The 14,966-nt window shown below is 35.4% G+C and overlaps 1 protein-coding gene across 2 annotated transcripts; it reads left to right on the top strand.

The window, feature by feature from the left end:
* Window positions 1-1,654: 1,654 nt before the first annotated feature.
* On the top strand, window positions 1,655-12,576 carry LOC147005325 (vomeronasal type-2 receptor 116-like). 2 transcript variants are annotated; one of them, XM_085836317.1, is made up of 6 exons: window positions 1,655-1,854; window positions 4,816-5,098; window positions 5,670-6,476; window positions 8,718-8,942; window positions 10,388-10,511; window positions 11,672-12,576. In XM_085836317.1, the coding sequence occupies exons 1-6, from the start codon at window positions 1,655-1,657 to the stop codon at window positions 12,574-12,576; spliced, it is 2,544 nt and encodes an 847-aa protein (XP_085692443.1). The 2 variants fall into 2 exon arrangements, with proteins under 2 accessions (XP_085692443.1, XP_085692442.1); XM_085836316.1 differs by having other exon boundaries at window positions 11,669-12,576.
* Window positions 12,577-14,966: the final 2,390 nt, after the last annotated feature.

Here is a 14,966-nt window from a genome sequence, read left to right as displayed (position 1 = left end):
GTGTGGCTTGTCCCACCTGTAAGTCTGTGTGCCACAACTCTCCGGAGAACAGTTCTCTCAGACGATTTTGGATATGGACACCTGTGGCAGAGTGTCAGCATTGTTGCAGACTGAAAAAAGAAGGATCCTGTCCTGTGCTGTTCCTTGGTTATTGTGTCCTGATGGCTCTAGGTGGGTCCCTATTAGGCCAGGAATTTGAGCAGAAGTAGTGGTCTTACCTGTGCTCACAGGCGAGTCAGCAATCCTTAGAGACCAGCTCTCTACCTATGGTATTTGTGTATGGAGAACTTTGCCACAGGATCAGTTCCTGGAACAGAGGGAAAACAGAAAAATCCAGTTCCAGGCGGCTCCTTCATTCCTGTGACCCGAGGACACCACTTAATTCAGTGTGGATATTATGGGAAAAAATATGAGGTAGCTCAAAAAATACGAATCAGATTCAATGCTCCATCTGTGTCACTTATTGTAATCTATTCAACTTATAAAATTTATATTCCTCAGTATACAGGAACGCCAGGGCCAAGAAGTGGGAGTGGGTGTGTAGGGTGTGGGGGAGAGGGTATGGGGGACTTTTGGGATAGCACTGGAAATGTAAATGAAGAAAATACCTAATAAAAAGTAAGTAAGTAAATAAATAAATAAATAAATAAAAATTAGTATAATATGCATATATCTGTATCGTTGCAATGTAAACCAAGACAGAACTGTTTTAAAACAAATACCAACTAGACAGGAATGAAAAATATAATATATATACTAACATTAGCAATAAAATTCTCTCTCCTAAATAACACCTAAATTCTTTCATTCCTTTGAGTAAATGCATAAAATTGTTCTCAACCATATTAATGAAGTGTGAACAAACATCAACTAAAAAAATGTTTCATCAAATGACACTGAGTGCAAGGGACTGATTACAGGTAAGAGATCAGCATAGGAACTCAGTGAATGTCTGCACAGGTACTGACAGATGGGATGGGTGTTGAATCTCTAAAATTCCAGGCATTTTTGGATTTAGCATAATGACATGTTCTCAAGGTGACGAGAATCATAAGAAGGTTAAGGCGATTTTATATACATGACTACCATACAATAGTATAAGAACAACAGAGAGAATGCTCAACACCTGCCTCAATACTGCATGTCAGGCTGCCCTTCCCTACACTATAAAATGGAAGACATGATGTCCCATGATTCAACTCAAAGTTTGAATGATATGGAACATTTATGACCTTCTCAACTCTTGACTTACTGTGGCAGTTCTGATGAAATCCATTGTGTTTATACATATGGCTGTTGACACATGGTCTGGTCCAAGCTCTCCAGGAGAGTATTATCCCTGGGAAGAATTATGTCATGGACATAAATGAATTCATGGCACCTGATGATGGAAAACATGATCTTCACAACATGTTTTCAGAAAAGTTTTGATCAAAAGTTTTCAGACATCAGATGTAGAGCTTGAGGCCACAATTTTCCTGATGTATCCAGGGAGCATGACATAGAATGCATGGAAAGGAAATGTTGACTATAACTAAGTGGATTTTCAGAGAGCAGTAGCCATAAAACAGATACATAGGTGTATATGTGTGAGTGATATTTTTCTGCATAAAAAACACATTTCATAACTGCTCAATCTTAGATCTTAGCAGATATGAAGAACCTGTGTGTTTTCACTCTTATCTTTTTCCTCCTGAAGTTTTCTCTCATCTCATGCCATTTGACTGAACCCATTTGCTTTTGGAGGATAAAGAATAATGAAGAAAATGATGGAGATTTGAGAAGTGACTGTGGTTTTTTCCTTGCAGCAGTTGAGGGACCTACTGACTACATTTATAATATCTCTGATTTTAGGTAAGTCATTAACTTTAATTCCTGCTCCAATGTTAGGTATTAGATGTATTTAGCTGTGTACACAAACTGTAAGATTGTGTCCTGTTCTTCCCTCTGTAACATTAAGAACAACTGAAAAATAATCATAATGTCAATCACTATTTTAATACTTTCAAATGTGTCACAGTTTAGTTCAGCTTTAATACATTGGACTCCATTTCACAATGCTGGAAAATGAGAGGGATTGGAGACTATCTGTTGAGTCTTTGGATAACATATGTTGAAAGATGTCTCATAATCTGCCTTAAATTCACAATCCCCACCTGTGGCAAGAGCTATATATAAACACACTGCATCACTGCCTATATTCTATTGTCTGCCAATGGTTACTATATGAGCATGCATTTAATACCTTCATAAAAAGGTTATCTAATTTTGGTCTCTAAACCAGTTGGGCATAAATTCATGCATTGACATATTGTGTATGTGTGGGTCTACTCTACCTGATTACATGTATAACATTATATATATATATATATATATATATATCTGTGTGTGTGTGTGTATATATATATATACTTATGCTCTCTCTATATACTTGTGAATATGTGTGTATATATGTATATATACTTTACTTTTTAAAATAGTCTTTGAATGAGCCCGTCCTGCCATTCTGGAGTTGACACTGAATGTAGAAAAGACTCCAGGCTTCATATTCTGTTATCAGAATAATCGTTCCATTCAATTATACAAATGTCCAGTCATATGTTAGGCTTATTATCAGTGTCAGATTAATGGCCAATATTGAAAAATATTGAAATAACATTATAGAAAATCTAGGAGAAAAAATGTACTTCTTGTGGATGAGAAGCTGTTCTCAAGGTGGATACTTAGTTCTGAGATCCACAATGTGAGAGGTAACCATTGGTGGCTGCAGAACATGACAGAAGGAGTGTTGAAAGCACTCATCTTTTAGTTAATCAATGTGCCTGGGACTTCTTTTTTTCATGAACCGAGGTTTCCTGTGCTTTTCTGTCTCTGACTGTCATCACATCTCTTATTCAATTTTCATGTCTTTGGGATTTAAAGAATACATTTATCAATTGTTAGGCACAGTAAACTGTGTACACTTTGATAGTGATGGTGGCTTCACATTATTATACTTTTGTGTTAGTTCAGTAGGAATTTCATTTCTGATGTATCATGTATTATCCCATACCTCATAGGAAAAATAGTGGAAATTCTCATTGGTGACACTATTTTAGCCATAATAAAGATTAAAATTACAAATATATGAACTATATCAATACAAGTTTCAGGTTTAGAGAGAAACACTTAGCTCCAAACTCTCAATTGAAAAATGCAAATAAGCATGTTTAGTGTATTTACTCCTTATGAGAGGTAATTGCTAATAGTAACAGATAAACTGCCAACTGTGCTGGGGCAGATGAACACATTTCATATGGAAAGAAGGTCTCTGTACTCAGAAATCATGAAAATAATATCAAAGGATTAGGAAGACTGAGATGTTAAGAAAAATCTGATACCTCTTTTACAAAATTAATAGAGTAGCAACACACTAAAAGGTAACATTACATTGATGTGTAAAAGAGCCTAAAGAATAATATTCTGGTTATGCGGTATATTGTATCATCATGTATATTTTGAAATGGACAAATAAAATTAAGCAAATGTATCTTAAAATAATCTGTGTATTGAATATAAATGGTTGAAAATATTAAAAACATGTACTAGAAACATCATGGAAATATTATTGATAATTTTTCTAACTGTGATTGTAATTAGCATTTTCTTAGTGTTTAACTTCAAAGAGTTTTTCCTATTTTGAAATTTGTAAAATACTTACTAATAAAATAATTTCTCTCCTAGAAACACTGATAACCTTTTTTAAGTAAACTGATTGTTAGACAATGTACACAGATATATAATGTGTTTTTTAATACTCACATTATATCAGGTGGTATCATATAAGGTCTTTTAAATATGTTTCTAGTGTTAATCTTTAATATTTTATGCTCTTTTACCATGCTTAATACCCAAAAAATATTTTCTGTATTTTGAAACCATTTGGTACTAGCATTAGATATAGGATCCTCAGTTATGGATATTATTAAATATGCATTAATAGTATTTTTAGGGTAGGAAAGGATATGAACATAAAAGTTGAACAATTTTTATGTATTATTTGATTCTCAAAATACTCAATATTATTATGATGTGTGATATATAATGTAGCCATCCAGCAGCTTATGGTCAAGCAGGACTCACCTGGAAGGAGGGCTGGAAATGAACGGGCAAGGCAAAAGAGACATGGAGCTAAGACATTATTCTGATCAAGACTCAAAGTCTATTACTGCAGCTTCAGCTTATAAGCACTTCAGCACTCAGAACTCTTCTTGAGAAAGTTCCTCTACAGACTAAACATAGATAAGAGTTCCTCTTGGCTGCACACACTACTCTCTGACCTTGGCTACACTGACTGTTCTCATGGCCTTGGCTACACTGACTGTTCTCATGGACTTGGCTACACAGACTGCTCTCATGGCCTTGGCTATACACACTGTTCTCATGGCAGCACTCTGACTTTCCACAGTATAAAATGCATTTAAATAATAAAAAATTTTAAGGAGAATGTGTTATGTACTTTATATGCTTTTTTTAACCTGTGGAATTATAACTCTAATATTATTTTATACTAGTCTCCTTCAATAGGACTATAATCTAGTTCAAGGTTGGCATTCAGAGATAAAACAATCTTTATTTTCACAATTACAAAACATATCATAGTGCCCTATTTCTATGAATTCTTAAATTCTATTTAACTTTAAAGATCTTTAATTTATGAGGCTTATTTCAAGATATTTAGACAGAAATATATTATGTCTCATATTACAAACTTTACAGGAATTGGGATTTTATGTTTCAAACATCTCCCTTAATCATCATTATGCCTTGTTTTAGAATACCAGCAAGAAGATATGAGTTTTTCCTAGTACTGTTTTTTGCAACTGATGAAATCAACAAGAATCCTTATCTTTTACCCAACATGTCTTTGATATTCCCCATTAATCGTGGTCAGTGTGAAAGAACATTGGAAGAGTTGGATGACATATATTCAGAAGAGAATTATTCTATGGAATTTACTGATTATATCTGTTTAATTTATGGAAACTGTTACATAGGCCTTATAGGACCATCATGGAAAACATCGGTAAAACTGTCAATTAATTCTAGGACACCAAGGGTAAGAATATGTGACACTGGATGAGTTAACAACTTTTTGTGTTTAAATATTCATTTATTTAATATAGGTGAGAACATTGTCACTGCCTCTGTACAGACCAGAAGAGGGCATCAGATCCCATTACAGATGGTTGTGATCCACCACATGGTTACTGGGAATTGAACTCAGGACCTTTGCAAGAGCAGTCAGTGCTCTTAACCACTGAGCAATCTCTCTAGCCAAAGTTAACAACTTTTAAATTCCATTTACATGTGCCTACAAGAAAACTTGGAGAATATGCATTTATGAGTGCACTGTTACACACACACAAACACGCACACACATAATAAAGAGTTATATAATAGGATCATAGTTCTAGTGGGCAAACAGGCAAAACTGTTTTCTAGAACATTCAGATTTGTCAGGAATACTCTAGAATCTAATAGGAATAATATGTGATATTTATACTATAATCTTAATATCTTTAATGTGAGTTCTGAAAGGTGAATAACATTACCTGTGTATAAGTACAAATATCCTATCAATCTTATTCCTCATGTGGATGTTTCATCCTCTCTTCTATATCCTTTAGGTTTTCTTTGGACCATTTAATCCTAACCTGAGTGACCATGACCAGTTTCCCTATGTCCATCAGGTAGCCACCAAGGACACACATTTTTTCCATGCCATGGTCTCCTTGATGCTTCATTTTAGATGGACATGGATAGGAATGGTCATCTCAGATGATGACCAGGGTATTCAGTTTCTATCAGACTTGAGAGAAGATATGCAAAGACACAGAATCTGTTTAGCTTTTGTTAACATGATCCCAGAAGACATGCAGTTATATATGACAAGGGCTAAGATATATGGTAAACAAATTATGGAATCAACAGCAAAGGTTGTTACCATTTATGGTGAAATGAACTCTACGCTAGAAGTCAGCTTTAGAAGGTGGGAAGATTTAAGTATAAGGAGAATCTGGATCACAACTTCTCAATGGGACGTTATCACAAATAAAAATGATTTTAGCCTTGATTTCTTTCACGGGACTGTCACTTTTGAACACCACCACAGTGAGATTGCTAAATTTAAGAATTTTATGCAAACAATGAACACTGACAAATACCCAGTAAACCTTTCTCAGTCTATAGTGGGGTGGAATTACTTTAATTGTTCAACCTCAATGAACAGCCATAGCAAAATGGATCATTTTACATTCAACACCACATCGGAATGGACAGCACTGCACAAATATGACATGGTTCTGAGTGAGGAAGGCTACAATTTGTATAATGCTGTGTATGCTGTGGCCCATACCTACCATGAACTCATTCTTCAACATGTAGAATCTCAGCAAACGTCAGTACCCAAAAAAACATTCACTGACTTTCAGCAGGTAAAGTTTATTTTTAATTAGACAGTTTTTTCATTTACATTTCAATGCTATTCCTAAAGTCCCCTATACACTCCCCAGGCCCTGCTCCCCTACACATCCATTCCCACTTCTTGGCCCTGGTGTTCCCCTGTACTGAGGCATATAAAGTTTGCAAAACCAAGGGGTCTCTCTTCCCAATGATGGCCTACTAGGCCATCTTCTGCTACATATGCAGCTAGAGACACAAGCTCTGGGAGTGCTGGTTAGTTCATATTGTTGTTCAACCTGTAGTATTGCAGACCCTTCAGCATCTTGGGTACTTTTTCTAGCTTCTCCATTGGGGGCCCTGTGTTCCATCCAATAGATAACCGTGAGCATCTACTTCTGTATTTGCCAGGCCCTGGCATAGCACCACACAAGACAGCTATATCAGGATCCTTTCAGCAAAATCTTGCTGGCCTATGCAATAGTGTCTGAGTTTGGTGGCTGATTATGGCATAGATCCCTGGGTGGATGGGGATTGTCTCTGGATGGTCCATCCTTTTGTCTTACCTCCAAACTTTGTCTCTGTAACTCCTTCCATGGGTATTTTGTTCCCTACTCTAAGGAGGAATGAAGTATCCACAAGTTGGTCTTCCTTCTTCTTGATTTTCTTGTGTTTTGCAAATTTTATCTTGGATATTCTAAGTTTCTGGGCTAATATCCACTTATCAGTGAGTGCCTATCAAGTGATTTCTTGTGTTACCTCACTCAGTATGATATCCTCCAGATACAGCAATTTGTCCAAGAATTTCATAAATTAATTCTTTTTAATAGCTAAGTAGTACTCCATTGTGTAAATGTACCACATTTTCTGTATCCATTCCTCTGTTGAGGGACATCTGGGTTCTTTCCACCTTCTGGCTATTATAAATAAGGCTGTTATGAACATAGTGGAGCATGTGTCCTTATTACCAGTTGGAATATCTTCTGGGTATATGCCTAGGAGAGGTATTGCTGGATCTTCTGGTAGCACTATGTCCAATCTTCTGAGGAATGCCAGACTGATTTCCAAAGTGGTTGTACAACTTGCAATCCCACCAGCAATGGAGGAGTTCCTCTTTCTCCACATCCTTCCCAGCATCTGCTGTCACTTGAATTTTTATCTTAGCCATTCTGACTACTATGAGGTGGAATCTCAGGGTTGTTTTGATTTGCATTTCCCTGATGATTAAGGATGTTGAACATTTTTTCAAGTGCTTCTCAGCCCTTTGGTATTCCTCAGTTGAGAATTCTTTGTTTGCTCTGTACCCCATTTTTAATGGGGTTATTTGAATTTCTGGAGTCCAGCTTCCTGAGCTCTTTGTATATATTGAATATTCATCCCCTATGATATTTAGGATTGGTAAAAATCCTTTCCCAATCTGTTGGTGGCCTTTTTGTCTTATTGACAGTATTCATTATATTTAGACATATCAATGAGATCTTTTAAATGTACCCAGAGAAACAACTGTACATTTGTTAGAGATTATTCTCTCAGAGGAAAGATTTCTTCACTGCAAATCTTTTTAATGAATCTTTAACATGGATAAATATCATGCACAAGAATCACATTTGAGAGGAGACAATACATTTTTTATGATATCAAGGAGGTTTGTGAAAATGTGTCTCAACATTTTACCAAATAAGTTCAAAATTTAAAATAGAATCCAAGAGTTTTATAATAAAGCCCTTTAAGTGATGAGTAATAAAGACCGTTAAGGGATGAGTAGACTAGAATATTTTTCTAAAGAAGTATTTCGCAAGAATTGGTAAATGGGCTATGATTAATAATTATTCATTTCAATTAACAATTATTTACAAAACCAGAAATGATTAAGACTTCACATTTTATTAAGTTTTTGTTTATGTATATAGACTGTATGTACACGAAAGGCCCACAACCATTATTTTCACAACTTACAGACATTCAGAATTCACCTTCATTTCCACATACCTGACTTCATGATTTTAAAACTACCATTTCTGAGAAACATGCTCATACACACGCACAGTTTTACTTGTTATCTGGTAATCATTTTTTCTCACACATTTTACCATGGAACATTAATTTGAAGTATTTTAATTTTAAATCATCCATGAGGCATATTGTATTTTACTACAAGGAATTGTATATATCACATGTCTTTTCAGAAATTTATAAATAAATTATGAAAAATCCTCAATTTGGTATTCCCTTAATTGATATACAATTGTAAACATCTAATGATGAATCTTAACTAGGTGTCTTCCATGCTGAAAACCAGGATATTTACTAACCCTGTTGGAGAACTGGTGAACATGAAGCATAGGGAAAATCAGTGTACAGAGTATGACATTTTCATCATTTGGAATTTTCCACAAGGCCTTGGATTAAAAGTGAAAATAGGAAGCTATTTGCCTTGTTTCCATCAGAGCCAACAACTTCATATATCTGAAGATTTGGAGTGGGCCACAAGAGGATCATCAGTGGGTATACTATAATTTTAATATTTTTCAGGATATCTGAATTTTAAATTGTGAGGCACTAAAGTAATAGCTCTGTGGTTAAGATCAATTGCTACTCTTGCAAATGACCATCCTCAGTTACGAGCACCAAAATTTGTTAACTCCTATCTTCATGTAAATCTGGTTATAGGGAGCAAAGACCACTGGATTCCAAGTTCAATAGCGTCCGAATGCCTACTCAACCACAGTACAGTTATATAATTATTAAATGTTTAGTAATATTTCTCTCTCTCTCTCTAATATATATATATATATACATATATATATGTATATATATATATATATATATATATATAATTTTGTAACTATATACAAACCATGGAGTTTTCTGATTCTTTGTGAACATATTTACAACCTAATTAAGTAATTAAGTACAGCGTGTATTCATTAACAGAAATATTTCTCCAGAATCAAGGTATTTTTTTATATATTTTTATTGGCTATTTTAGTATTTATATTTCAAATGTTATTCCCATTCCTAGTTTCCTCTCCTCTGTGGAGTATTGCCTTATCTGGCATCAGTGGGAGGGATGGCCCTTGGTCCTGTGGAGACTTGATGCCCCAGCATAGAGGAATGCTAGGGTGGTGAAGTAGGAGTGGGCATGTGATTGTGGTAGCTCCCTTATAGAAGCAGGGAGATATGGGGATGGGATAGAGGGCTCCATTTTTTCTTTTAAACTTAGGAAAACTTCATTAATTTCATGAGAGTCATATATAACTTATTTTGTTCATATTCATTAAACTCTTTCTTAATTTACCCTATCTTGTCTCTCCATACAGCTCAGTGTTCTAGTTTTTTTTTATATATAAACCATGAGAAACTGATGCCACATAAACATTATTTTGGATTGCTGCGATTAGAAAGAAAAAATTTTAAACTGCTATAGCCTGAATGTACATATAAATATTATGTTATATATTAAAAATTGTATGAGCCAGAACCATACAATTTTTAATATATTTAAAAGAATACTGTTTAATAGTTCAATATTGGCAGACATCCAGTTTGTCTTTTGTTATTGATTTCTACATTACTTCCAATGTATAGGATGATACATTATTTAATGCTTAAAATGTATCACAATTTGCTTCATGGACAGAGATGAAACTAAATCTGAAAAATGGTTCATGCATGTTTGAAAACAATTATTCCACAGTTGCTGGGCCAGTGTTTTATGGTATTAAAATATGTAAGTTTTAAAAAAAAATTGTATGACATTCAGTGCATTGCAGGGTAATACAAAATAATAATGTTCCTGAAACTGTTAAGTAATGCTAGTTATCAGAGGAATATTTATAACCATATCTGTTAATGTCCCATATAACAATCTATGTGTCATTATACATATGATATATACATAAACTATACACCTCACATATTATATAATACTTATGTATTGCCTTAGGTTCCCTCCTCCCTGTGTAGTGTAACATGTACTGCTGGACTCAGGAAAATTCATCAGAAACAAACTGCAGACTGCTGCTTTGATTGTGATCAGTGCCCAGAAAATGCAGTTTCCAATGAAACAGGTACATGGTTGCATAGAGAAGAAAAATTGATGAATTAAAATGCCTTCTCTTTCCAAACTAGAAATATGATATGGCCTAGGTGGAAACTGAAGACCTAAAATTTCCATGTTTCAGAACTTGATCAGTTAAGTAATGTCTACTTCTTTTAGATCCAGCAAATAACTTGCAATATTTTCTACAAACTATGCAATTCTATCATAATATGATGGCTACTAATTTTACATTATATAGAAAATATCAAGGGGGACATACCTCTATAACTATTTTTGAACAGAAATATTAGGCATAATTTATGCATATGTTTCTTTTTCTTTGATTCTTTGTACAAAGAAACTTAACTACATGATCAGTTCACAATTTTTCCCTTGATCACCCAACTTAGTCCCTGTCAAAGACCAGATGCTCAGCATAACAGTGGTTGTTTAATGAAATACAGTTTAAGAGCTTAGATGGCTTAAAAGATTAAGCATTTCCTGTCAAAGAATTATAACAAGAGTGAAGATTTCAAGAATGAAACAAGAGATGGGAGATTGCTTATCATCAATCACAGCCTACCTAAGGAAAGATAGATGAATGTGAATATCCATACCTTTTATGTCATAGAATTTGGAAGATGTGCTTGGGAAGAAAGATATCTTCCCACAATGAGCGGGACATGCATATGTTTATGATGCATACAGCTTCAAGAATGAAAATATTCCTTTATGTAAATATTTGCATGAGGAATTGTATGCTCTGGTGCCTATGTGTAGATACAAATAAAGAAAACAACTCTCAAAGAAAACAAATTACATAATGTATTTCATCAACTGGCATCAGTAACTACGTCTACACTATACGCTTGTCTCTGAGTAGTAAATTTATGGTTTGAGGAGTTAAATAATCTGGAGTTATACATATAAATATTCATCATATTTTTCATTATTTTTGTTTAATAAATAATTAGTACTGTTCAATTCCCTATGATGGTGTTTTGTTCCATCAGAAAGCATAGGTTGATACAAAGAAATTTTGAGTTACTGGTCCCTACAATAATAAGGAATGGAGTGGCTTTTCAACACCAAATTATTTATTGATATATACTCTGAATAATACAAATATACAATTATTAACTAGAAAATTATGATATCTTATACGGGTCTATTGTTGTTTGCCAGCAGATATGGAACAGTGTGTGAGGTGTCCAGATGATAAGTATGCCAACTTAGAGAAAACCCACTGCCTCCAAAGAGCTGTGTCATTCCTGGCTTATGAAGATCCATTGGGGATGGCTCTAGGATGCATGGCCCTGTCCTTCTCTGCACTCACAGTTCTAGTACTAGTCACTTTTGTGAAGTACAAGGATACACCCATTGTGAAGGCCAATAACAGCATTCTCAGCTACATCCTGCTCATCTCTCTAGTCTTCTGCTTTCTCTGCTCATTGCTCTTCATTGGACATCCCAACCAGGCCACCTGCATCCTGCAGCAGACCACATTTGGAGTATTTTTCACAGTGGCTATTTCTACAGTGTTGGCTAAAACAATAACTGTGCTCATGGCTTTCAAGCTCACTACTCCAGGGAGAATGATGAGAGGGATGCTGGCATCAGGGGCACCTAACTTGGTCATTCCCATTTGTACCCTAATCCAACTTGTTCTCTGTGGAATCTGGTTGGTAACATCTCCTCCCTTTATTGCCAGAGATACACAATCTGAATATGGAAAGACCATCATTATTTGCAACAAAGGCTCAGCCATTGCCTTTCACTTTGTTCTGGGATACTTGGGTTCCTTGGCTCTGGGGAGCTTCACTGTGGCTTTCTTGGCTAGGAACCTTCCTGACAGATTCAATGAAGCCAAATTCCTAACATTCAGCATGCTGGTGTTCTGCAGTGTCTGGGTCACCTTCCTCCCTGTTTACCACAGCACCAGGGGAACAGCCATGGTGGTTGTGGAGGTTTTCTCCATCTTAGCTTCTAGTGCAGGCTTGCTAGGGTGCATCTTTTTCCCAAAATGTTGTGTTATTTTACTTAGACTAGATTCAAACTTTCTGCCTAAGTACAAAGATAAATTGCCTTCTTGAATTTTTTTTTTTTTGTTTTTTTCGAGACAGGGTATCTCTGTATAGTCCTGGCTGTCCTGGAACTCACTTTGTAGACCAGGCTGGCCTCGAACTCAGAAATCCGCCTGCCTCTGCCTCCCGAGTGCTGGGATTAAAGGCGTGCGCCACCACGCCTTGAATTTTTAATAATTTAAAATGTCCAATGGTACTCAAATTATTTTTTTTTTGGCTTTTTCATAACAAAAGCACCAGCAAATCATACAAAAATTTTCAGTAATATACAAAGTTAGTACTTACAATGTTGGGCAGCTCAGCACTGCCTAATATAATTCCAATTACTGTTTTAGGGTTAAATGGTCTCATTCATGTGCACATAGATACAAACTTTGAGAATACGGAATCTAAGTTGATGAATAGCTATCATTACTTTGACCTTTGAGTTATGTGTGTAAGCCATGTACCTAATTTAATATGTAATAAGGTGACCCTAATGTATGTGAGACTGCTACGTCTGGGCAAAATGTTCTGGGAGTTATAAGAAAGAGGACTTTAAAGAGCACAGATATGAAGTCAATAATCAGCATTATTCCATGTGCTTTCATTGAGTGTCTGCATCCATGTTCTTGCCTTGACTTCATTCTATTAACTGTGACCAAGGTACATAGGGGAATAAGACTTTTCTCACATGGTTCCTTTAACCATGGTGTTTTCTTGCAGCAACAGAATTTAAGACATCAGCAAAATGTTAAAATGCTTGGTTGGGATTTGGAATACCACAGATTACTGATGCAATAGAAGGCACTGATTTGAAAGAGAAACAAGATTGAATATTAGGAGAGTGTGGAGCTTAGGTATAGTGTTGCATATTGTTGATGGCCCTCTCAGAGGCCTGAGATTTGTAATTGCTTCATAATGTACTATGAAAGTATTCAGAATATCAGGTAACATACTAAAAGAAATACCATATATGAAAAGGACAATGGGGTTGAGATTATGCATGCTGTATAAGGGTCTTGAACTTCATATGAAAACATACCATTTTAATATGAAATGAAGAAGTTTCATTCAGGGAGAAAAATTGGTAGTGGAAAAATTCACACACAAGACCTATATCACAATGAGGTCAGTGAAATCTGAGAATATATAAAGCACTCTAGATGAATGACTTCAAAAATGTTATCAAAATAGGAGTAATTAAGAATTATTTGGTTTAATATTATACACACAAAGATGTACATACAAACACATGAACATTATTATTTCTGGACATCAATTGTTGAAGATCAGTGTCATTTTCTCTCAAAGTATTTTTTGTTGCTTTTATTTTACTTGTTAATTTACAGTTTACTTTTGATGGAATAATTTAATTGTTTTTTCTGCCTGGGTGCAGGCACCAAATGTCATGTCTTACAAAAATAAAATTTAGAAAATTACAGTGAAGAGAAAATACCTAATAATCACTCACTTTTAATTGCTCCATTTCAAAAAAAAAAAAAAAAAAAAAAAAAAAAAAAAAAGGACACTGGAGTACCTAAAGGTGTAGATGCAAGTTCAGACAACTCTCTCTTTTTTTTATTAGATATTTTCTTCATTTACATTTCAAATTCTATTACCAAAGTTCCCTATATCCTCTTCCACCTTGCTCTCCAAATGACCCACTCCTGCTTCCTGGCCTTGGCATTCCGCAGTACTGGGGCATATGGTTTTCCCAAACCAAGCACCTCTCCTCCCATTGATGGCCTACCAGGACATCCTCTGCTACATATTCAGCTAGAGCACAGCTCTGGGGGTACTATTTAGTTCATACTGTAGTTCCTCCTATAGTGTTGCAGACCCCTTTAGCTCCTTGGAAACTTTCTATAGCTCCTTCATTAAGGGCCCAGTGTTCAATCCAATAGATAACTGTGAGCATCCACTTCTATATTTGCCAGGCACTGGCATAGCCACACAAGACAGCTATGTCATGGTCCTGTCATCAAAATCTTTCTGGCATATGCAATGTCTGGGTTTGGTGGTGGTATATGGGATGGATCCCAGGGTGGGGCAGTCTCTGGATGGTCCTTCCTTCCATCTCAGCTCCAAACTTAGTCCCTGTAACTCCTTCCATGGGTATTTTGTTCCCAATTCTAAGAAGGAGTGAAGTATCCACAATTAGGTCCTCCTTCTTCTTGAGTTTCATGTGTTTTACAAATTGTATCTTGGATATTCTAAGATTCTGAGCTATTATCCAACTATTAATGAGTGCATATCCTTTGTGTTCTTTTGTGATTGGGTTACCTCACTCAGGATGATATCCTCCAGATGCACCAATTTGCCGAAAAAATTCATGAATTCATTGTTTTTACCGAATGGTTGAGAAGCACCTGAAAAAAAAAATGTTCAACATCCTTAACCATCAGGGAAATGCAAAT

Source organism: Mus caroli, unplaced genomic scaffold (genome assembly GCF_978045245.1).
Source record: "Mus caroli unplaced genomic scaffold, Mus_caroli_1 scaffold_4, whole genome shotgun sequence".
In the NCBI taxonomy this organism is placed as follows: Eukaryota; Metazoa; Chordata; class Mammalia; order Rodentia; family Muridae; genus Mus; species Mus caroli.
This window is presented reverse-complemented; position numbering and strand designations above follow the sequence as displayed.

Coding starts and splice junctions, on each gene's coding strand:
- LOC147005325 (XM_085836316.1), top strand. CDS start 1,655: ATGAAGAACCTGTGTGTTTTCACTCTTATCTTTTTCCTCCTGAAGTTT. Junction 1,855..4,815: donor TATAATATCTCTGATTTTAG/GTAAGTCATTAA, acceptor GCCTTGTTTTAG/AATACCAGCAAGAAGATATG. Junction 10,512..11,668: donor TGCAGTTTCCAATGAAACAG/GTACATGGTTGC, acceptor GTTGTTTGCCAG/CAGATATGGAACAGTGTGTG.